This window comes from Trichoplusia ni, chromosome 21 (assembly GCF_003590095.1).
Source record: "Trichoplusia ni isolate ovarian cell line Hi5 chromosome 21, tn1, whole genome shotgun sequence".
NCBI lineage: Eukaryota > Metazoa > Arthropoda > Insecta > Lepidoptera > Noctuidae > Trichoplusia > Trichoplusia ni.
The window spans coordinates 6949720-6976364 of NC_039498.1; the positions used below are offsets into that span (position 1 = coordinate 6949720).

Below are 26645 nucleotides of genomic sequence, written 5' to 3' on the forward strand. Positions count from 1 at the left end.
GACAAAATGGTAGATAAATGGTATAAAAACAAAACAAAAATATAAATAGAAAATAATAATTTAATATCAATAAATAAAGGCAAACAAAACAATCACACAATAAATAACATTCACACTATGGCCACAAATTAATTAATAATGCCTTATTTTAATTATTCTTAGGTATTATCCTTATTGCTTGCAACACTGACACTTTTTTATTACTGGCAATACATTAGAGCATAGATTCAATATTGGACAACTTGGCTACATGAATTTGAGTCTTAACAAAATAAATGTGGCGATTATGATTTGTCCTTTTTCAAAAAAAAACCTTGATCACCATGGCCAACAGTGGGACAAACAACTTTTATTTCACAAAGTGTTTTAATAAATACCCCAACGCTGGGCATAGCCCCCTTTCCATCTAAGAAAGGTCTAAGCATTTGTTCACAACGCTAGCCCACTGGAATGGCGAATTCACAATTCAGATTACCTGTATTTTTCATTTTATCAGTGGTGTCTTACCATTATTAAGCATATTATTAAGAAATACTTTGAAAAGTCACAAGTTGGGTTCGAACCTGCCCCTCATGCACACAAAACTACACCTAGACCCACAAGGTCATCACGACTGATGTTTCTAACAGCAATGCCAACAAAAATCAAACCGCATAAACTTACATGTCAAAAGAATGACATTAAGAAACAACTCTCTCAACAAGCCTATATTTAATTAGTCGACTTTCGCTTTAACTCGGACACCTGACCACATGGCCAGTGACCACATTGATATAAATCTTAAGTGGTCAAAATTACACGCATTATGTGAGTAAGTGAGTTTCACCTATGCATATTTTGTTTTATAAAAAGTTTGTTTATGACGCGAGGAGATGGGCCTGTTTGATTTGATGTAGATTTTGGATTGATCCAATCCTGGTTTGATGAGTTTGTCAAACATTCACTTGTTTGAAGTTTCGTTTTATGACATTTAGAATGATTGTACATTGACGTTGACAATTAACATTAGTATTTGTGTCACGTGATATGACACTTGTCACTTTCAAAGTCCGCCAAAATGAGGCTTTAAATTTTTTTGAAGTACAATAAATTAAATTATAAAGTATAGCCTCACAAAAAAAAATGCCTGGAATCGAACTTACAATGATTTTTACCCAATAGCGAATTTCAAAATTGCTGAGCAACGGCTAAATGCATTAATTATAAAATAACATTAAAATTTACCTATTTTTTCAAATAACATTAAAGCACATTACTAAACTAAAAAAAAAGTGTCACAATTGCAAACACGCATTATCCTATGACTGGAGCGAGCGAGACAGCTATAGTTTACACTCGCGACAGAAAGGGACGGTTATATATCAGTGGATTTCTCTCTTGCGCCTTGTAGGGTGAAACTTCGCTCGCTTCTGGGTCACTTTCCTATAAAAAAAAAAACCGGTGATTAGATTGTTTTTCTAGAGCAAACCATTACATTAATATTCAAGAGGTATTTAATTTATTCGATATCCAGATCCGGGAGCTACTACTTAAAGATTATTGCGTTTGTGGAAAAGAGATAGAATACTATACTGCATATCGTGGCTCCTCGCTTTCACATTTGCAAAACACGACCCGAGTGGACAAGCGTTTGTGTGATCCACGAATGCTTGTCTTGAGTCTGAGTGACTTTGTGCATGTGACTAGAATGTTTGTGTAAACCCCACAATACGAGGATAAAATTCAAAAACATCTGGTAAATCCAATACTCACATCATCTGGCAGAATGCTTCGCGACCACGGCCCCCAGCCGTGCTCTTCCTCCTCATGATCGTAATGGTGCTGATGTTGGGCGTGCTCGTAGTATATTATCTGAAAATAAATAGGAAGAATAAATGAATTATACATTATTTTATAGAAACCTTCGAATCTTGTCGGACAGTCCCGATACAAACGCGTGGATAAGTCCTTATTAAGTACTAGCTGTTGCCCGCGACTCCGTCTGCGTGGACTTCAGTTTACAGCGTTCGGTGGTCCCCGTTTCCATGGAAATACATCCCCTTAGTGATCTTATAGCTTTCGCACACCTTTTCAATTTTCCCTCGTGAACTATTTCTAAAATGGGGATAAAAGGTAACCTATGTTCTTCTCGTGATAGTGTTACAATCATCCCAACATCGACACTATTACATTTATAATTTATAGTATTAGTAATAGTAGTATTTAGGTAGTAGATTTTCCACAAATACGATTTTTACCTTAGGTATCTGTCGAGGTATTAGAACTTTTAAGTCTTGAACGCGTGTGATATTAACATCTACAAGTATGTATAATGGTAACATTCCCACTAAGTCTTAGAATATCAGGTATCAGAAACTCGCCTATAGCTATAATTTTTCACGGTACGCACTATCTATGAATACCAACGATAAGTAACAAGATATTTCTAGATTTCTAGACTAAGTCACACTAGAACTAGATACATCGACTTGTAACTAATTCGTTCTGCCTCGATTAAAATGATCGATTACTATCTTAATTGTAGTATGTCTATCGTTAAAATCTGTTTCCTTTCAAGATATAAGTCGAAGTTTTGAATTTATGGATCACACAAGTGCTTGTGTATCCGCTCTTTTTTTGGGACAAGCTGGCCTAACATCACAATTATCAACCCTAACCCACCCAGCACTTAATAAGCTCGGTCTTTCTTGATATAATTGACTCTCTTGAAATTCGCCTTAATCAGAAATAGTGAAAAGGACCAGTATGAGAAATTCTGCAGGGATAGTGGATTGGTTCAGGTTTACAACCACGCCAAACCCACTGATCGTGAAGTGTCGCGGATTCTATCCCCGCGTAGGAGAGGCATTTTTGTGACCCAAGAATGATTGTCCTGAGTCTCAATGTCTTTGTGCATGTGGCTGCACAAAGAACTGAATATTTGTGAACCCCCCCCCCCCCCCAAACTAGGATTAAATTCCTAAATAAGGGAATCGTTTTTTATAAAAAAACACAATCCTCAAAAAAGCAATTTCACCAAACAAAATTTTTCGAACCTCTCCTTTTTACTACTTCTCATTAATATCTTTGTGGGTTCCAAGATAGTTAATAATTGCCCACGAGACATGTCAAGACACAGCCTTTCGATGGTAGATTCTGGCTTACAGGAGTTGCAATGACGGGCATGAGACGGGCTAGTTTCAAAAGCTTTTGCTGTGTGCCCAAATAAACTTTACGAAAAGTTGGTACTGCATGCATATGACGACCTCCGTGGTCGAGTGGCGTACGCTCCGGTTTCAAGGTGTCGCTAGCTCTGTCTCTCAAGTCAATGTAAAAAAAATCACATTTCTACATTGTCTCGGGTCTGGGTGTTTGTGGTACCTTCGTTGTATCTGACTTCCATAACACAAGTGCTTTAGCAACTTACTTTGGGTTCAGAACAATGTATGTGATGTTGTCCGCATTTATCATTTATTTTATTTATATGTGGCTGTGCCGGAGGCGTTGTTTTGTGCTTATAACCGGTGGTTAATGCATGTTGACCCTGCCCTACAACATTCTGTAGTATACAGTAGCACTTGATGTATTTTAAATTGCGTCGTTAAATTCGTCTCAACAGTAAGAGTTACGGGGTATGTTAAACTAATGTTGTGGAGGCGAAAGTTTGTGTTTATGTTTGGTACGTCTTTACGATTGAACAACTGGACCAATTTTGATCGAATTTGGTATGCAAGTAGCTAATGCGTTGAGTTATAAGATGGATTTTATGTTCTTTGTGAATGCTTGTGAAATTTGTGCGATTAGCGAGTGATGAAATTTAATTGAAAGTAAATATTGGCATAAAAATATTGACAATGAGGCATTTTTTTTTTAGTTTTTCATTGATGTATTATTATGATCTCGTAAACATAATATTTATCGACATAATTGCCTGTAGACACTTGCGCTAACGCTGATCAAATGTATTGAACTGACAAGTCAGAGTAACTTCACTTGTCGAACCATTCGCATTCTAAAGCGATGTAACACCATGTCACCTCGCCAAAACCACGACGCACGACATAATATCGCGGGTTTGATCCCCGCGTAGGTGCCTTTATGCGATCTTTTAAAATCATTCTAACAAGCGATTTTTTTTATCTATTCCACTCTGTCCCACTGCTGGGAAAAGGCCTCCCCAAAATCCTTCCACGATTCTCAGTTCTGGGCCTCATGGAACGAGCCCGGGCGGTAAGCGTTAAGATCGTCACGCGGACGCTTCCTAGGCCACCCAAATGCGAATCTTTAAAAAAAAAAATCTCAGAGGTATTTTCTCACTCATCAAATTAAGGACGTGCTTTTATTATTATTTCTTTATTTTTATGAAATACAGAAAATATAAGACTCCTCTTTTATTTTGTCTGAATCTTGTAACAAAATTCTTCATACAATCAATAATATTAATACTCAATATTGTTAACCCTGCCAGCTCCAGTGGGGTCACTTTCGCTATGACACGGATGCAGACAGTCGTTGGGTTTCCGTATACCAATGTTTGTTTTAACCGACTTCCAAAACGAGGTTATTGTTTATATGGTACTAGCTTTTCGCCCGCGGCTTCGCCCGCGTCGAGGTCGGTTATATTCCGCTTCCAAGAGAACTCTTCAAAAGTCCGGGATAAAAACTATCCTATGTTCTTTCTCAACAATCTGTTCAGTGGTTTAGACGTGAAAGCGTAACAGACAGACAGAGTTACTTTCGCATTTATAATATTAGTAGGGATGTATATGTTATTATTTTATCATGTTTTCTAAGCCGTATAATCCGATTTAACAATTATTATTTGACACCTACTTATACATTTGTAACCTTAATCTTTAATATAAAAATGTGAAAGAGAAGATTAAGAGTAATCATTTTAAGTATCTTAGAGCTCAGTGGCCTTGGCTGTTATACCGGAGGCCGTGGGTTCGATGGCTACCCAGGACCAATGTTTGTTTGAAGATAGCGATCATTTGTTCTGCGTCTGAGTGTAATGTGTCTTTCCTACTAATATTATAACTGCTATAGTATGGGTGTATGGATATCTGTTCCTCTTTTACGCAAAAACTACTAAACGGATTTAGACGAAACCTGGTACATATATTGCTTTAACAATGGATTAACGCATGGGATAGGATTTTTACCCCAATTTATGTTCCCGTGGCACCATTTTCTATGTCTATAATATCTAAGTATTTAGAAACACATAAGCATGTTTAATAGTCATAATAAAAGTTTTGCTTAATTTGACACTAGATGGCGTTGTATGACAATTATAGAATTTTAGTATTACATTATCCATAACAAAATTTCTAAAAGAAACCTCCCCGAACCTCAAAGACCAGTAAACAAGGTACATGGTAGTATGAACACAGGTTTAACCTGTTCCTATCGCCCTAAGATGGGCAACCCGCCGCATGCCGGGGGTCACTTTCACTCCGACCGACCCGCTACGACCTTAATCGCGGTATTTCCCACCCGCGCATGCGCTTTACTAAGTATCCATTACATTGTAGGGTTGACGGGTTTTAGCCGATTTGGTAAAAGAGGTGTTATGTATTTAAAGAATATTGTTGTGGGTGTGGAAAGAGGTGGTGCTATATGCCGTTTACTTGGGTTAACTTGATAGAGTTGGGACATAATTGTTTGGTAATTATATTTTTAAGTGGCAACACTGATTTCGAGTCGATTAAAATTATTTGATAGTCATATGGCAAGGGCATATTTTATTATAGAACATACTCAAAACTAACTTTCCAAAACATTTGTATTTCTATGTAGGGTCCAAAAAAGATCTAAACAAAATCTCATCACAAACGTTTTTATTTTAATGATACGGAACCCCACCAAAAAAACTCTCACAGTGTGACAACCCTACATAACGTCACGATGACTTGATCACTCGCTGAGAAAGCGGCATGAAGACAAGCGGTTCTCTTGTAGTTACTTGTAATACATAGCTCTATTCTGCGGTTTGCCAGATTAATAATAGACAGCATTAATCAGCTTTCGTCATGGACACAATACCATGGCTCAAGTTATGTTGGACAGGATTTGTATGGTTCCGTATCAAAAAAGTTAAAATGAACCCTAGTGAGAATAGTTTAATAATATAACTAACAGCTGCCTGCGAGCCCACTCGCTACACTTTACGCATTTTAAAATTGTCTGGACTTTAGAGACTACGACCCCTGAGTTTGTTTCGACATTTCTTCTCAGGGTAGTCAGATAGGAAATGTCGGCTCCAGGCATGTAAAAGTGATGAAATATAATCTATTTGCAGAATAAATGATTTCATTTCATTTCAAATAAAAAATAATACCTCAGAAATATGAAATTTGGAAAAAAACTAAGTTATGTGTTAATTTAGGTCATATAAACTACTAACTAGCTAAAATCATCATCATCGGCCTAGCCTTTTCCCAACTATGTCGGGGTCGGCTACTAACTAGCTAATGACAGCTGAATAAGACTTTATCCATAATCTAGCTTTTACCCACGTTGACCTCAGCTTCTAGTGTTACTAAATTCACTTAAATACAGAAACTAATTTCACAAAAAGATTGTCTTTCTGACATTCACAAAACATGTTTGAAAGTTTGAAGCCAGCTGAAGCGTCAGAATTGACTTAACGACTGTCAAAGTTCAAAGTATCTATTATTACAATCGGACTTTGTGTGCTTTTCAAGCTACTGAATAAACTGTTAAGTTTATAAATGATCACCCATCAATTGATCAACCGTGTCATATGCTACCTAACCTTTATACCCAATAACTACTTTCTGACTAATATTTTGTAAGACTATCGTTTAAAAAACACATTAATTCATATTTTTCGACTCGCGATCCCGCCGCGACAGCTCATGATTAAGGACTCCGGTTGGGTCCGAAACTAGTCGGGCACTCCCGATAAATACGCGTGAATTAACTAATATACTAATAATTCATATTAAATTCAATTTTAATCACAGCATTCCATACATTTTCACTTTATTACAAGAAAAAGTGAATGAAATTGATTGGCTCATTCATATTTCATACATAACTCACAGCATAGCGTCACGATGGACGGACACCTCGATACATTCTATTAAAAACGATACCGAGATTGTATATATCGATAGAGTGACACGATGGAACAAACACAGAAGTTTAACTACAGACAACTGTGAAAATGGCGGATTGATATAATGACAGGTCCAACGATCGAGATGTTGGCGCCGCAATAACGAGACTGAAGTGAGGCAGGCCACTTGGCCAGACGAAGTGACGGCAGGTGGACTAAGGTGACAGAATGATGGACAAGACAAGGCAAAAGAAGTGGATCGTCCGGGAGCAAGACGGGTCGACGATATAGTTAAGGTCTCGGGTAGACTAGAGTCTAAGGTTTTCAAACAGCAATGTGCTGTGTTTTTTTTTGTTTAAGCTCAATATGGATCGCAAAGGATATTGAGCGCGCAGTACGGTCAATTCATCTTTCTTTAAAAAAAGGATATCTGTATCAAGGAATTTTATCCTTATGTCGCGGCTTCACAAACATTCAAGTCACATACAAAAATATTCACACTCAGGACAAATATTCGTGAATCACACAAAAGCTTGTCCTACGCGGGGATCGAATCCACGTCACGTCATACTCAGTGGGCTGGTGACCTCAACCACTCGACCATCCATGCAGTGAACCTTCTGTCAAACATATTTGTTACTTGTGACAGGTGACAATACTTGTACACTGACATACATTCACGTCCCCGATAGCTCGGTCGCACGTTCGATTCTCGAGACAAATATTTGTATTTTAGACGTCGATGATCGACTGTTATACATAAAATTCTCGTGCCACAATTTAACGTGATACCGAAACTGCTTCACCGATTTTCATGGAATTTTATATTCATGTTTAGTAGGGCTGAGAATTAGCCCATTTTTCTTACGTCTAAGGTTTGTCTAAGCCTAACATATTTTTTTCGTCTTATGCTGTTTTTTCTACACCAGAAATTGTCTAGAAATAATTTGTATGGCAGAACAATGTTTTCCGGGTCACCTGGTCCATATACCTATATACATAATACATCTGTTTGTCTGTTAGTGTGTCTGTACGGACGTAGTTACTAAATGAATGAATCTATGAGTTTCGTTTTGTTTAAGAAGTAATATCGAAATTTGTTTTTCAGCTACTATTAGAAGCAATTTATAAAGATCCTATCATAAAATTTATCAGATCATTGGATAAAATTGTATGTTAAATGCAAGTGTTAGTTTTCTTCACGCTTGTTTGCACATAAGCTATGTCGACGAGCGACATAACTTTTTTACAACAGACTGTTTTGTTTAAATCTTGTTTTAAAATACTATAAACCTAGTTAAAATGATATTTATCGTTTATTTAACTGCAGGTTAAATTCTAACGGTTATTACACGACTTTTACTACCGTGAGAAGATCCAAGCTAAACACTCGATAAAATGAATAATCGATTTCAAATCAATTCAACAATAATTAAACAGCTATGTTCCATTAATTTTACCTTTGATATAGATATTTGAATTTGATATTTTATTATTCTAATTATATCAATTTCACCTAGTACGTGATGGATAAGTTTCTCTCTTATCGGAATCGTCGACAATGCCAAAACGTCAGCTCATGATTAAGGGCTCCGGTTGGGTCCGAAACTAGTCGGGCGATCCCGTTAAATACGCGTGAGGAAACCGTTGCATCATCTAAGTATTCATTAGTTGTGTGTAGAAGCTTCTATGATGGGTAAGTCTGATGAAGACGATTAGTTATTATGTCTCAAAGCATTTATCGATAATAGTTAGAAATTCTTAGTCCACTGTTGGCCTAACTAGTAAAGATGACAATTTCCCAGTCATCAAAAATAAAATGGCCTTACAAAATATCATTCCCATAGAAAAAACAGGCAAAAAATCAATGTTATAAATAAAAAATATAATCTTTTAAGTGAGTCGCAAACAAAGAAATTCTCTATCATAATACAAATCCCTTGAAACGTGCTGATTAATTTAATAACCCTTTATAATACAAATTGAATGAAAAGATTAACCTAATTTGTTCAATTGTAAGTATAATTTCTCATTCTTATATCGCCTCATTATAAATAATGAATAAGATTATGTATGTAGGTATGACTGCCCATACATTGGTTGAATTAATTGTTAAATGTATGTTATTTTAGGGAGAATAGTTTGAACTCATTGTGTGTTAAAAGTACTGTTAGTATTATTAAAGATAAGATTCTTTTGTGCTTTTTTTTTCTAAATAATTGCCTCTAAATATGTATGAGTCAAAAGTCAAAGGTTTGAATTTCACACACTTTATTCTGCAACTATGCTGTTGCCATCGTATCCGAACGCTACAAATAAAAAATGATCGCACGGAAACATAGAATCACGATAAAAACTATCCTATGTGTTAATCCTGGTTATAAACTATCTGAGTACCAAGTTTCGTCTAAATCCGTTTAGTGGTTTTTACGTGAAACAGGAACAAACTATAACTCTATATATACAAATTTTCGTGTTTATAATATTAGGAGGATAGTATCGTTATTTTTTGCTGAAAACGGTGAACGAAAACATCGCGAGGAAACAAGGAACGCTCAAGAATTTCCATCTAGAGTTTGATAAGCTAGGTTAAGTAAGTCTATAAAGTAAGTCTCTAAACTGAAACCCTGGTTTAAACTCTGAAACCAGGGTTTCAGTTTCGCTATAAATGGAAATTGGATTGAATTGGCACTATTGGCCAATTATATTAGTGTATGTTGGAAAAATGCTGAGGAGAATATGAATATTGTCAAATTGAATCCAATTTCCATTCATTCATCGGCCATTGTGAGCGGATTTTCGGTCCAGGTTGTACATCGATCATAGGATACGATGATAAAATGAAATTGGTTTAAGAAATAATTCTTACTTTCTGCGGCTGATGGCTGTGTTTATTCTTAATGTCTATCCAGAGCCTAGCCAGGTTGATAGCCAGACCTATGACGGCGACGATGAAGAATTTAATCTGGAAACAAACAAATTAAAGTCACATAGTTATATACATACATCTTTATAGTACCCTGCGTCAGAATGGCTCGTAGTATCTTTCAATAATGCAACGGTTTACTCAAGTATATTTATTGGAGTTGCTCGACTAGTTTCGGACTCAACTAGAGTCCTTAATCATGAGATTACTCGGCGTTGAGGTCGCGAATCGAACTAGTTGGGTCCGAAACGAGTCGGGCAATCTCGTTAAATACGCGTGAGTAGACCGTTGCATTATTTATTAAGTATAATATAGATTCAGTTTGTAATTATAGTACAAAAGCGAGAGGATTAAATATATTTATTTTGAAATAATCTATGTCAAAGCCATGCAGAAATGTAGCGTTATTTCTCCAGATCGGAACTTTAATCAATAAAGCTTAAGTTTTCCCGTTTTGTTTGAGAAAACCTATACTGTATTTTTACTATTTATCAATAGAAAAATAAACTTACCTGTAGTTTGTAAGTCAAGATTTGCAGTAGAGTTCCAATCTTCGCTTTGAGTACGGCTCCTAAGATCAACAGCTTGAGGATTGCCTTCTTTTTCTTCTTCTTCTTACCTCTTTGTTCTAGAAGGATATAGAATATAAATTAGAACACTAAAATAAGTAAAAAGCATGCTTAAAGTCCATGCTTAAATTATAACTTGAATATTACATTGTAGAAATGCTAATTCAAAAATCAAATGCGAAAGTTCAATGGTATATGCCCATGCTAAAATATTCATGCTCGTGCTAGAAACTTATGCATTATAAAACTTGACATTCCATGCATTCAAAAATGCTGTCATTCAGAAAAAAAAATATATTTTTTACCAAATTGATGATCTTTTGACTAGCCCAGTAGTCAATGAAACCTAGGGATTTAACTGCAAAAGTAGAATCAATATTTTCAATCACATGTTTTCCCAATATGGGAATCCTATATTGGGTACCTATCGGGTACCTAATCATACTAAAAATATGTAATATATAACTCACGCGTATTTATCGGGGTAGCCCAACTAGTTTCGGACCCAACCGGAGTCCTTAACCATGAGCTGACGCGGCGACGGGCGCGCGCGTCGAATTGAATCCCGATAAATACGCGTGAGTAAAACGTTATATATTTTAAGCACGTACGTATTTTCAAAAAATATATTTATTTTTATTAGTCTGCTATTTATTACGAAGATTCACGGAGACAAAAACAATAGTTTGCAAGCCGTTGGATAGTAAATCCTGATTACAAAACACGATTAAATCAATCACCTTGTATTACTAAAATTTTGTCGATTCCCATACAAATCTTAACAACTCAGTATTGCAGTAAAGGAAAAGTGATATTATGTAGAAAGTTTATTGAAACTCTTGACTCATACTCAATTTGCAAATCAAACCTGTTTCGGATCCCACATGGACGGACATGACGCATCAAATTTAATACACCATCTGTTTTTATGATGTTTCCATAAATAAATAACATTAAAATTCACTTGCTTAAGAAATATTTAGAAATAGCCTTTCTCTTTTTCTTTGAGATAAGGCTTTGTATTGTATTTTTTAAACGGAAATTTGTTGAGATATGGTTTATAAAATGTGTGCTTCTGCGGAAATTCTGTAGAAACGGTGATAGGATTCTGAAATTTCGCTTTTATGCAGTAATAAACAAATTTATTTAAAAGCATTAACCAATCTATACTTCTATACTAATATATAAAGCTGAAGAGTTTGTTTGTTTGAACGCGCTAATCTCAGAAACTACTGGTCCGAATTAAAAAAATATTTTTGTGTTGAATAGACCATTCATCGAGGAAGGCTTTAGGCTATAAACCATTACGCTACGACTAATAGGCGCGCAGATACAATGGAAAATGTGAAAAAAACAGGGCAGGTATAAATCATAACTTATATCTTCTACCCACGGGGAAGAAGTCGCAGGCAACAGCTAGTTACTATATAAATGATATAATTTCTTACTTAAATTTATTGGCATGAGAATAATGCCATTTTGTTTTGAAATGGACAGTTGTTTTTTTCAATACTCAATACTTTATTGCTTCCATGATGTAGATACAGGTGGTAATTTTAGGTACAATGATCTATTATGGACCCCGTAGGGCACAGCATTATGGTAGGAGAGAGGAAGAGCTCTTATTATCATGTCCAAAAATGGTATATCATTATTGACGTCTTGCGTTATAGTAATAATAAAATGGCTACCATCTCACGTAGACTAAGAGAGACAAGCATGACACGTCGCTGTCATCTAATGTAGCATGGTGACCTATACCACTCACCTATCCATGCTGATATTACTGTCATCAGTAGGCCTACTAAGTCCTGAAAAATCTAACTACAACCTCCACCAACCTTCGACAGAACTCCTATCCCGTATCCCATTCTCCAGGTCCTCATTCTTCACGACCTGTTCAGCCAAAGTATCAAGTGCTTCGTGCCCCATCTCCCACAGATCAGACACCGCCCCCCTCGGAGAACCAGTTCCATTCTTCACTGGCAAAGCTCTTTCGCCGATAACCCAAGATTGGACTGCACCGAAACTCCGACCTTTTTCTTCTTTTTGGGCCTTTCGTAAAGGCATGACTACGGGGTGGATGAGGTGGATCTTCGCTGGTTTCTGCTTCTTCTTTTTCATCTTCTTTTTGTCGCTGGTTGAGATGGTGATGCTGTCGATGCCTCCGCTGTCGTGTTTGCGCTCCAACGCTCTGGGAACAAAGAATCGTTTTGAGTTGGAGATTGAAAACTTAGTTTAATACTGTTTCGGATTCCAACTGGTTTAAATTGAGGGAGTGCTTTGCCATTTTGTAACGCGAAGTAGAATTAGCAGTTCTTAAAACAAGCCAGCTCTTTTGCTATTACGGAAGATAAACGGCATCTTGGTCACCAATCAAATTGGAGACAGTAGTAACTATTGGTTAACTTCAATTTTTATTATTTTGTCGCTATAGAGTCCACTGTCTTGCTATCACAGTTCATGTGATACAGCCTGGTTAAAGAACAGACAGCAAAATTTAAGCAATATGTTTCCATTTTCACCAGTTGGATAGCCTAAATTCGTACCCAATTAATTGGACTAATGAAAAGTTGACCAAGAGTGGGCTGTGACATACTATGATACCAATCTTTTTAAACCAATAGATCGAAAAAGAATGTAAATCGACATATTAACTATGCAACATAACATTTATGTTAAACCAGTTTACCATTGACATACCAAATAACGGGCCTATTGGAAAAACAAATACTTTCTACCAATTTCTACTAATTTCTACCAAACAAGGTTAAGTTTTCACTCTCATTAGCATAACACATCCATTTGACATATGTAAGTGTCACTTTGGCAGATTGACTTTACATATTTTTAATTGGTCTTTTATCTTTTTTTTTGTTTAGCCGTTACCTACTGTCTCAATGCAGGGCAAAGGTTTTTATCTACACGGCTATAATGTACATTGAAAAGGAAATTCTAGAGTCTTGTCTTTAAATAATGTATTTTTTAAATTTCTACTATTCAAGGTCTTAAAAATACTTACGAAAAGCTGAATAATACATAAAAAGTGACTCCAATATTCGTAATCCAATTTTACTAGATAGCATCTCAAAGCTATATCTGCACGGATAGCCGAGTGGTTTAGGTCACCACGCCAAACCCACTATGGGCGACGTGTTGCGGGATCGATACCCAATTAGAACAACAATTTATTATGATAAATTCTGATAGCATTCGTGAAATTTACGAATGCTTGTTCTGAGTCTGAGTGTCTTTGTGCATATGACTTGAATGTCTGTGAAACACCCCGCGACATCAGGATTAAATTCCTCAGTGAGGGAGTCGTTTTTTTTGGTCATTGGACATCTATCCCCAACTCTAGAAAATTTAAAACAATAGAATCTGTTTTAAATAAAAACATATCTATAAGTACTCCAAGAACCCTCTTATCATACTATCGTTAGTCAAATATGATTCAAGAATTGAAGATTCTTATTGCAAATAGGATTTATTTCAACTAATCCAGTTTCCAGGCACTTTTAAAACGTTACAGTAATGACTCTGGTTGCACGGTTCTAAAATGTCATTCTTATCGAAAAGAACCGGCAAGAAACTACATAAGTTACATTATTAAATTATTATACATCATTTAAGACATGTAAAAGTGATGAATTAATATCCTATTTGCAGAATAAATGATTTCATTTCGTATTATTTTTGTACGCAAGAAGAGCATAAACAAAAAGGTAAATATAATAATTGGTTGTATGAAATTGTATGACATCACAATTATATTGTCCTCAAAAAAACAAAGAGAAATTCCAATTACCCCTTCAGCTATGCACCTTGAGCTTACCCCAAATTATCAAGATAAACTACATGTCACTGAACATCCGTCAACATTTGTTACAAATGCAAACTAAGTAGTTTGACCCGACTTCTCTCGCAAACGGCATGCAATTATACATTGTTTTTAACCAATGTGTAGCGACGAACTGGGGCAGTGAAAGTAAGCGGGTTCGACGTCCGGGCGCACATATTAAGTTCAGAATGATTTCAATGATTTCACTTTAATTTATTAGATTTAGATGGTAATGTCTAATCTTTGGATGGAAAGAAAATCAAAGAAAGGTAGAAATATGGCAGAATGAACAATATTCTAAATATGTACATTTTTTATCAAGACTACTGTGTCCCACTGCTGGACAAACGCCTCTGCCAAATCCTTTCACAGTTCTCTATCCTAGGCCATAAGGAACCAGCCACACATAATGATAATCCACAACTTTCACACAACGCCGTCTCAAACTAAGCGAAGCTTGTATTAGAAGTACTAGACAACTGACGAACATAAATGAGTCTCAAATCTTAAGATGATCTCCAACATCGATTGTATGTGCATAAAGCTTTTTTTTTGTATTTGGAAATCATAAAATGACTCATCCTGCTTGAAGTTCAGCGAAAGAAAGTGTCAGGCTTCTACTGACTAAAACCCACCCATGTTCCTTCTTTTGCCCTTTGGGTGCCAGGGCCACGGTAAGCCTTTTTGAATAATCCCACTGGGTGCGTTTACCTCAAAGATACCATTTTTGATACTTGATTTTTTCGCTAATTTTTACGGAACCCTAATTATTTCGCACTTGACTATTCATATTAGTATTAATTTTCCTTATGAATGTAAAAACTTGGATTACACACAAGTTTTTGTGCATCATCGTAAATAGCAAAAACTTAAGATTTCTCTTAAGACTTGCAGAATACTGGTTTTACCCGACATATCGGTCAAGTGCTGACTACAAAAACATCTGACTACTGCTGTCTAAGTGTTACACACGAAACCCCGTCTACAGACCACTTAGTTAAGTTTTGATTGACATGGTCAATTACATTTTATTTATGTAGATTGGCGCTTTGGATAAAAACTCGCGGCTAGACTATAACTACACAAGTTGATCAGAATTTAAGCTATAATTGATACGGTCGATCCGTGGATGGGTGACCGTCTATGTTACACCGAGTTCGGAGTGTTTTAGAAGGCACGTTAAATTGTGGATTGGTATTTATATTTTACTAGCTGTTGCCCGCGACTTCGTCCCCGTGGGTAGAAGATATATGTTATGATTTATACCTGCCCTGTTTTTTCACATTTTCCATTCTATCTTCGCTCCTATTAGTTGCAGCGTGATGGTTTATACCCTAAAGCCTTCCTCGATTAATGGTCTATTCAACACAAAAAGAATTTTTCAAATTGGACCAGTAGTTCCTGAGATTAGCGCGCTCAAACAAACAAACTCTTCAGCTTTATATATTAGTATAGAGTATAGATACATCTTTGACAATCGTTACTGGTAGTCAGAAGTTGGAAAGTTTGACAACCAGTCTAATGGGTATCGTGTTGCCCGGGTAACTGGGTTGAGGAGGTCAGATAGGCAGTCGCGCCTTCTAACTAGTACTTTTATAATCATTGGGTTTCACGAAAATTCAAGGCACATGCACAAAGACACTGACTGAGGATTACCATTCGAAGATCACAAACACGCGCTTTGTACATATTCGGCGTAGTGACCTTAACTACTCGGCTATCCATGCAGACAATGTCACTTTAAGATACGGCGGCAGGACCCTCCCTTAAAAGGATTGAAAAGAAAGTTCAGCAACCTTTATGACATCAACCCACACCGAGACCACGGTCTAGGGATATGTCGGACTTTCGCCGACCAAAAACACCCACTTCTCAATGGCGTAGCGTGGGTTTGTCCCATCCCGCCCTTTCTCAATTTTGCCGCCCTCCTGATAGTGGCGCCCGGGGTGGTCCGCCCCTTCGCCCCGCCCCATAGCTACACCACTGCCACTTCCCCTACAATTGTCTATGCCCAAGCCACGGAATCTCTGACCCATGCTTAACTTCAGCAGGAATATATATATAGTTACCTGGCCATCCCTCTAGCTAGTACGTTGGTCAGGGTCCCCAGTGACTCGGTGATCTCTCTGCCGAGTTTCGAAGGCATTTCCTCGAAGGACCTCCCCGAAGTCCTGACTTCAGCATCCGCTTGAGCTGCAGAAGAGAATAAAGAGGTTAGAACATGTCTACGATCGTAATATATTAAGAAAGAGGTATCTTTTTGAGTCAGTAGAGTTAATAAGATTTTGTAATTGTTGAAGTTTTTGTCTGAGGGACTAAATTTATTGCCGTCGTAAATCTGTAGCAATATTATTAAGCTAAAAGTTTGTTCGTTTGTTTGAAGTCGCGAATCTTAGCAACTACTGGTCCGATTCGATTGTTTTTTTCAGTTTTTGCTAGCTCATTTATTCAGGAAGGCCATAGGCTGTATATACCATCACGCTATCCATCAAATTTAAGTCACGTCATGTTGCTTAAAAAGAACTTTAATTTGAATTATAGTAGTCGTAGTTTTAATCGCATTACAGTATCAAACATCAATACGCATTATTAAATAATCTTCTCAACAATAAAGTACTCAATTATTTAACACTGAACACTAGCAAATAAATCCCATTTAGCATTGTCTCAAAAAGTTCACACGTTTATAAGCGAAAGTTGGTATTTGCACAACAAATATCTTTAAAAGAAATCATTAATTTCTCACGCTGTTTCAACTTTCGATACAACAAGCGATATTCTATTATTAATAAATACTTTCTCGTTAAAATATATATCTATTTATTATTTTGAAACTTAAAGTTATCCTATTAATAAGATAAATAACAAAAATGTTGATGATTCATGGATGTTTGTTGCACTTTCACTCAAAAACTATTGAACGTTTTTTGATGGAATTTGGTACAGAGATAGATGATACTGTGGAATCGACTTTTAGCGATAAATAGGGTTATGCTAGGTGGTGTTACGGGCGATAGGTACCTTACAAGTAATAGAAAAGATTTTTTTTTATTTAAAAACGTATCCTATCTTCTGCGGTTGCAAATAACGCCTTCCATATTAAAGACTGACGCAAAAAAGCTAAGTTGTTACAAGCTTGACGTGTCTCTATCTGTGCTCATAGTAGCTCTCGAACGGATAAAGCGATTTTGATTTTTTGATTTGAAAAAAAAACTGAATTAGGGATTGACCTTAGCTAGGTCAAGATGGCTTCCACAAAATGGAGGCGGAAGACATTCCTTTTTTTTTTTTTAACTCCCACATTAAGATATTTAATCCTTGTGGAGGCTTTAAAAAAACATTCAAGTCACAAAGACTCTGAACAAGCATTCATGATTATGGATCACACAAATGCTTGTCCTACGCGTCATCATCATTGGCCTAACCTTTTCCCAACTATATTGGGGTCGGCTTCCAGTCTAACCGGATTGAGCTAAGTAAAGATTGTCCTACGCGTAATAATTCAAATCCAAGTATATCGGGAATAGGATCACTCAGTCTAGCCCTAATATTTGCAGAATAGATCACTTTATGACCTTTGCCATGTGCCCGCAATGTACATACATCTGACATCGTTATGACCTAGTAGCTTAATGACATAGTTTTTAACGCAAGGTCGCGGGTTCATGCCCATCAAAAAGACTTGCATTGTCACGTACTTTCTTTGATGGAACTTATGACCATAGATCTGAAATAACTGCTTAGCAGTGACTGAGCTATTTTGGGAAAGAAATTAATTAAGTTGTAAAAAGGCAAAATCTCAAAAATAAAACGAAAGGTTTCGCTGTCTGTCAGTCTGTCGCTGGCTGTATCTCATGAACGGTTATAGCTACATATGTTATAGCTTTTTAATGAAATACTAAAATAAGAATCGAGTTTATAAGCGGTTGTGTGACAAATAAACACAATAGATACATTATCGATTCGTTTTTCTTTTGCCTATTTTTGGTTACAGACCCCTAAGAAACAAAAATACCTAATTATTTAAACTACAACCTTCTAAAATGACGTATTTTTTCACTATATCTCTAAAAAGAATTAATATTTACAGGTCCAAAACTTTTAGGAAAAATTACGAAATTCGAAACAAAAAGTGAAACGATCAAATTTCGATTTCGACGCGTTTTGGTAAAAGTCGGTCGTCAGATGTATCGTCAGATCAAAAACCAGTTTACATATTTAGTCGTGAAAGTTAATTCGAGGTCAATCTTAAGATAAATACGAAGATATGAATTAAAAATTTCGATACACTTAATGTATGAGTTTTGTTTAGATTTAGAAGTTTTTTTTTTATGAGATGTTTAATATTATGAAATTCTTTGAGAAGTTTTTTAAAATTTTGTTTTAACTTTCCTGAGGAGAATTTATAATAAAGTGTTTTACTCACACGTTTTTTATTTTAAAAGGATTTTATTTATATCTTTTTGTGTGGGTTACATAATATAGTTATTTTTCTTCTTCATATACAATGATGATTAATTTATTATTTTTGTTATAGCAAAATCTTTTACATAACCTATCAAGACTATCGTATGTAAAATTAAATAGCTATTCACAGAGCATAGGTAAATGTTTGTTTGTGTAGATTTTTATTTTATTATATTAGGAAAATTTACAGCTAATAACAAAGAATAAACAAGCTTATAGCGAAACTAAAGCCAATTAAAAGTTTCCACCGACAGTAGAAAAAAAATACAGACAGTATGTCGGTCAAACCAAAAGCACGTAGTGACATATTAACTAATCATTGATTATGAGAAAAAAAGTGCTTGCACAGAGTTCTTTTAAGTTTAGGTACTTTTTTTAGTTTAAGTTTATGACCTACTCTAACCACACACATTATTTATTTATGGTTATTTTTAAGTATTCTTTAAAAGCAGACATTTAAGAAAAAGATCTTAAAAACACACAGACTCCATCCAAGTCTAAGCCTCGTAAAACGCAACTTGACTTATAAAACCATACATCATAAATATCGTACACCATATAGAAACTGCTATTAAGGTAGTGGGTTCGATCCCGATTCGTGCTGACACGGAACGTCCTATAACTGTGCGGTTACACACAGCCGCCGTATCACAGATAGCTCTTACTTAAGATAGGGTTCACAGACAAATATATTTTTAACCGACTACATAAAGGAGGAAATTGTTAATTCGTTTTTTTTTGTGTTTGTTGTCTCAGAACTTGAAAAAGTAGCACACTTTGGATCGAGCTAGTAATGGAACGTTTTCAAGAAAATGCTGAAAAACGGTCTATTTGATTTTGATTTAGCTTCATGACATTTATCACAGTAGTTTCTTTTGTCGGTTGTGTTGTGTTGTTAAAACATTATTATGTAATTATGCGTGATGTGATGTAATGAAAATAATGATAATTTTGGTAACCTACGCCTGTCAAAAACAAATGTCAGTTTTTTTGTACTGAACGAAAAAATAATACAAATACACCTCTGGCTACAGATAAAAAAGACTTTTTTGGCATCTGAAATCTCTCTTAATCGTATCACTCAAGTAAGCGAGGTAATCAATGCTCAAAATATTTTTTTTTTATATCAAATTTAAGCTAGTTTCCAGGCACTTTTAAAACGTTACAGTACTTAAAACTCCAGGTGCAGAGTTCCAAAATGTCAATCCTATGGAGAAGAACCGCCAAGAATCTCCATAAGGTACCCTTTTAAAAATTAATTATAACATTATAATGTTATACATTTTTATTAATATTTGCAAAAACAGCATAAAACAGCAAAACTTGCTACTCAATTCTTTTCTACACGAAAAAAGACCTTATCCCAGTTGAGGGGTATTTAAAAGCAAGTGTTAATTAACAATCTTCATAATATTAATGAAATAATAATAGTATTTATGTCTCTTAATAACCATATAGAGCTAACATCTGTTACAGCCCTATTTCGTTTAGTGCCGGCAAGCAACTGTGACGCGGTCGACGCGCAATTATCGCGCGTAAATCACGGTTATGCCTAGAAAGGTTGAAATTATATTCAAGTTGCAGCTTCCGGAGGCAGGCAGATATTGTAGATTAAATTTAAGCTTGTGAGGTGAGTAAAATGATAGATTTTTCTTTTGATGTTTTTCTTTGATTGAATGTCATAATTTCAGGGTCCCGATTCTGCTATTTTACAATGGCCGCTGAATGAATGGCAACTGAATTAAATTTGAAATTATTCTCTTAAGCATTTTGCCAATGTAATAATTGGAACTTAATTGTATTGACCTTGAGTTTAGCGTCCCACACTGAATTTCCAATTATTGTGTAGAAAAAATCTTTAGATACAACGAAATCATTTTAAGTCAAATTTCATTCATTCATCGGCGATTTTAAACAGCAGAATTGGGAATCGCAGAGTTATTTTTTGTAAAGTCTATTCAAGGTTTAAATGCTTGGTGAAATCCTCTTCTTTCTTTCAAAATAAAGCTATAGAGAATTTTCTTATGTTTTGTTTTTGTTTATCCGATTAAATAATAGCAAAACTGCATCGAGATTTTTTCGCGAAATACGTCGAAATCAATACTACGATTTTCTACGTTTTTTTAGAGATTTCACATTTTCTTTAAGGAAAAATCACCTAAACTATTTAGCATAGATTACGTCAAAACTAAATCTCTACTTTAGGCCTATGTCATCAAAACAAGTTGCTAAAAAGCTCTCATTTCACATACTTTAACAGAGAAAGTGTGAATACATAACAAATGTTTCACATAAACCCGCTAAATATTACTGGATATGTGATGAAACATGTTTTTAGCACTTTTCTATTTGTTTAAGTTTTTGAATGGTACTTTCGTTACGCATAAATATTAACAGCAGAAGTTGATAGTAACTGTCGTGAGAATGATTCATTATTAAATGATGTAAACGGTTTACTTACGCGTATTTATCGGGGTAGCCCGACTAGTTTCGGACCCAACCGGAGTCCTTAATCATGAGCAGACGCGGCGGGATCGCGAGTCGCAGTTCGACTCGCGATCCCCGATAAATACGCGTGAGTAAACCGTTACATCATTTAATAACAGCAGAAGTTATTCAACGCTTTGAAAGTGTCTTAAAAGAACTATTCTATATTCTGTTCTAAAATTAAATTTGATAAGTCAAAGTATTATTTTTATCTTGATGGGATGACATTTTTTTTCGTGTTTTAAAATGCCTAATAATTATGGTGGTTAATGCATATTTTCTTTTGTATCGCAAACATAAATTGATTAAATTACAGTGATTGGAATTTACAATCGTTTAATTTTTTTACGAAATCGTTACTTCTCAAGCTCCTGTTTTATACTTTAAAGCAGTTTATCTTTGTCAATTGTTTTAGTCAGATAAGGGCAAGAATACGTGTGTCATTGAGGGACTGAATATATTTTTCCAAGGTTTTGTTGCAAATTCACTTTTCTTGTTTGTTTGTCGTTCCGGTTGGATTTTTGTAACTCAATTTTGAAGCACTTCCCGATAAGCTAGCAAGCTGAAATTTTCAGGGAAGCTTCAAACCCGATGACAATGCAATTTACAACTATAAAAACTGGCCCGATTTTGATAAGACTTATAAAAAGGAGGGTTTTTAGAGGTTTTAATTTTTTATTAATCTACTTTCATTCACGAGATTTTCCATCATCGTTTGTCAGAGGTGTCATAATAATTAGGTAAGAGTCTTCTCTCTCTTAATTATAATTGCTGGACCAAAGAGGTGTACACTCTAATGATTTTAATTACATCTTATCATGGTTTAATTAGTCAAGATCCCGTTAATGCTGGCAGTAAATGTAGAAATCGCACTTTTACGTTTAGCAATACAAATACTGTATTTTTTAGCGGTCCGTACTGAAATGGCAAAACGGTACCGTATTACTAAGACTCTGGTGTCTTTCTCAGGTTGTATCTCATGAAGGTTAAACTGTTTTGTTTTTACCGAAAATTTATAGGAAAAATACAGATTAATACAGAACCTCTATTTGCGAGTCTTACTCGAACTTATTTTAAAGCCAGTGCCACTGCCGTGTGGTAACTGTTCTACAGATACCATCAAAATCGGGTTTAGGCATTTAGGAGATATTGTGGACAGAAAATTAATGAATCTTGGAATATTGAAAGAATTTTTCGTGTTTAAAATATTAGTGTTAGTAATTTAATAATTTAAATTTTATATTAATTTGTTAGATTGATTGACGTAGCTACACCATATCTGTTTTATAGAGACTATAAATAACACATTTACTTTTAACACTTTAAATACAGAATGTTATTTTTAAAGTTTTATTTCACAAAAAGTTCAAAATAAAAAGGTTTTAATTACATTTCCTTACGCTCTGTTACTCCATAACTGTACTATACTAGGTCAGCTGATACAAGTTATTATATTATTACTAGCTGTTGCCCGCGACTTCGTCCCCGTGGGTAGAAGATATAAGTTATGATTTATACCTGCCCTGTTTTTTTCACATTTTCCATTGTATCTTCTCTCCTTTTAGTCGCAGCGTGATGGTATATTATATAGCCTAAAGCCTTCCTCGATGAATGGTCTATTCAACACAAAAATATTTTTCCAATTTGGACCAGTAGTTCCTGAGATTAGTGCGTTCAAACAAACAAACTCTTCAGCTTTATATATTAGTATAGATATAGATTGACATCAGGGCTGATAGTTCGCGATTAATGTATAACAACTAGCGATTTTCTCGCAAATATAAATTAGCTTTTGCGTATATTAATGTTTATTAAGTTGTGAGTGAAGGAGGTTGTTTTAATTTATCTACTTTCTTGTAAAGTACGCAAAACCAAGAGCACCTAGTACTTGGGTGGTATAAGTTGCAACTAAGATACATATATAATGCGAGTTAATTAAGCTTTTATAATGAAGTTGTTAATTCACTTATCTGTGTTAGCCGTAGTTTTGTTTAGATATTTTTAATTAAATTACTAAGTTAATTTTAAGAGATTTTTTAAACATATTTTTGTGGTTGTTTTGTTGACTATTTGGTTTAAAAAACTTATTATTAAAGATAATGTAGATTTTAATAATATAAGTGAAACAGTAACTGTTTATTATAACGTTTTTATCCATATTTTTGATATCAGGACTCTTCCTATCTATATAAAATTAATTATGAGTGAATCGTTAGCAATTATTTGATCAATTGTCTTAGTATGAGCACACTTCATGTCTAAAAATTGCTGTAGATTTGTACGCAATTCCTGAATTATCAACAGTTTTCACAATTTGGCACACAAAAGTGGAAAAACAAATTCTTTTTTGATAATAATTATTTTTAAAACATATAAATACCTTCCCAGCTCCTCTGCTCCGCCGCGACTTCATCCCCCCACGTATCCAACATTTTTCCCGCCTTTTCTCTTGCACAACCCCACGCGTCATCTTGGCTCACACATTCGAAAATTGACAGTAAATTTGGCGCCAAACTTTTACCGAAACTTACAAAATAATCGTATCCTTTCTCTAACATGGATGCACTATGTACACTTGAACAAAAAATTAAAAGAAAAACGAAGGAAAATTTGGCCGCCATCTTGGATTATTTTGACATTTGCCGCGTTCAAGGTTACACGCTATACTAAGATGCGCGTGCGTCGATTACGGGTTATATTGGAAAGAGGTACTTTCTTTTACGACGTGGTAGGGGCAGGTTAAGCGGTGTTGCCGAGGACTGGAATCCGATGGGTGGGCTTACCGGATTTGAAATTGGGGCACGTTGTTATTGTTTTTAAGATTTTATATTGTTTTGGTTTTAAATATTTAGGTATATTACGATTGGAGAAGAGTGCTTTGACCAAAAAGGTGCCTTGTTTAGAGGTTGGAATAAGGGCCTTCAATGAAAGTGAAAGTCAAAGATTCGATTCTCGTGCTTCCAAAATTTTAGTACAAATTGGATACGGGCAGATTGCTTAAATTATACCGACTCAACTGGATAGTTTTTTCGGAATAATTATTGCTTTCCCACAGTAGGTAGGGCAATATACTAAATTCTTTTATACGATTTAGTTAGGCGCTAGGTTTATACAGATAAACTTACCACATAATCTGTTGTTTACCATACTCAGTCGAATTAAGAGACAGAGTATAAATGATGACATAAATTCAGTCAAACTTTTAACGTCCTCCATCTTAAAAATCGTCGTGAGTATTTAGGTAATTTCTTTTATAAATCTCACTTCTCTAAATTGTACAGATCCGTATCGTACAGACAGATAGATGTGATTAAATATGATCACGACATTAATTCATTAAAACGTTGCAATTACTACATTATACGTTGAAAGAATTTTTATAAGAAAACTAACTCTCCCAGCGAACTATGTACCGCCTAACAGTAGATGATCAGTCGAGACAAAATATTAAGGGTGAACCCTCATCATTTAGGGTTATGAAAAATAGATACCTAGTAGCCGATTCTCATACCTACTGAATACGCATATAAAATTTGGTAAAAACCGGTTAAGCCGTTTCGGAGGAGTACGGTTACTAACATCGTGCCACGGGAATTTTATGTTAGAAGTTAAGAACAGCGCCATCTAGCGGTATCGCTTTAAACTACTTAGAGTACAAGCTACGTTAAGTCTGTTGCTTGTCTGCCTGGATGTTAATAGTTATAAATATTGGTTCCGTTTACAACTACAAAAAAAAGCATTTCATCATAATCAGCCTAGCCTTTACCCAACTATGTTGGATTCGGCTTCCAGTCTAACTGGATGCAGATAAGTACCAGTGTTTTACAAGGAGCGACTGCTTATGTGACGTCCTCAACACAGTAACCCGGGCAACACGATACCCTTTAGAATGGTTGTCAGACTTTCTAGCTTCTGACTACCTGTAACGACTGTTAATGTCGAGAATAAATAAATAACAGCCCGGGCCCGCAATTGAACGCGCCTTCCGAAACACGGAGGAACTCTTTACGACAGTAAATCACCCATCCACGGACCGACCGTATCAACTGTAGCTTACCCTGTAATATATAATTGTGTCTATATGTTACATAACTATGTGTAACAGTTGAAAGGACTTGCCGGCCCAGTTAGCGCGGGCACCTTCTACGTATGCGTAAGAATTATATTACAATAGCCACAACAATGTATTATTAAATGAGGGAAAATGTCTTTGTAAAAAAACGTAATACGTACTGAAAATATAATAAATAAAACAGAAATGAAAATGAAAAAAACCAGGGCCCCAATTCTGCTATTTACAACGGCCAATGAATGAATGGCAATCGGATTAAATTGACACTATTTGTGTTATTCTAAGCATTTTTCCAATAATTATTGCTTAGTATTTGAACCTACGACCTTTGATTCCTCTGTCCAACGGTCTTACCACAAGACCACTGCTTTCGGTATGTTCATAGAAATCTAAATATGTTATTTAGATTTCTATGGGTATGTTACATGCTATCTGTAATAACTCTTTCACGTGCACGGACAAGGGTAATTTTTGATCTTTGCAAAAATTTCGGAAAAGGGGAAAGTGTTTCTTGATTGCTGTTAATTTGATTGGGAATTAAAGTGGATGGCCAGAAGGACAAGTTTGATTGGAACTCGAAATACTATGTGTTGTTGTCCAATGTAACAAGATACGTGTGTATATATGTATGTATAAAAAACTCCTTATATCGCGAGGGGTTTCACAAACATTCAAATCACATGCACAAAAACACCCAGGTTCAGGACAAGCATTCATGGATCACACAAAAACTTGTCCTACGCGGGGATCGAACTCGCGACACGTCGCACACAGTGGGTGTGGCTTGGTGACCTTTTAGCTCGCCTTGTTCTGAAAGGTTTGTGAAAGCACCTCAATAAAAAAAATCTATACTCTATACTAATATATAAAGCTGAGGAGTTTGTTTGTTTGTTTGAACGCACTAATTTCAAGAACTACTGGTTCAAATTGAAAAAATTGTATGTTGAATATACCATTCAATGAGGAAGGTTTTAGGCTATAAAGCATCACGCTGCGACCAATAGGAGCAAAGATACAATGGAAAATGTGAAAAAAAAACAGGGCAGGTATAAATCATAACTTATATTTTCTAACCACGCGGACGAAGTCGCGGGGAACAGCTAGTTACTAATACTGCTGTACTCTAACTTTCTGTTAACTAAACCTGTGTTCCGTCACAACTAGATGTATTATCGCAACGAACTGTTAAAGAAACTAGTCAGACTGGTGTAGAACTA

At 35.5% G+C, this 26645-nt stretch overlaps 1 protein-coding gene across 1 annotated transcript; it reads right to left on the minus strand.

Moving 5' to 3' along the window:
* Positions 1 to 107: 107 nt before the first annotated feature.
* Positions 108 to 24805, minus strand: LOC113504209. Its single transcript, XM_026886385.1, has 7 exons — positions 23737 to 24805; positions 16472 to 16595; positions 12403 to 12755; positions 10505 to 10620; positions 9936 to 10031; positions 1753 to 1851; positions 108 to 1422 (listed from the first exon to the last, which is right to left on the minus strand). The coding sequence occupies exons 1-7, from the start codon at positions 23975 to 23977 to the stop codon at positions 1330 to 1332; spliced, it is 1122 nt and encodes a 373-aa protein (XP_026742186.1). The 5' UTR covers positions 23978 to 24805; the 3' UTR covers positions 108 to 1329.
* Positions 24806 to 26645: the final 1840 nt, after the last annotated feature.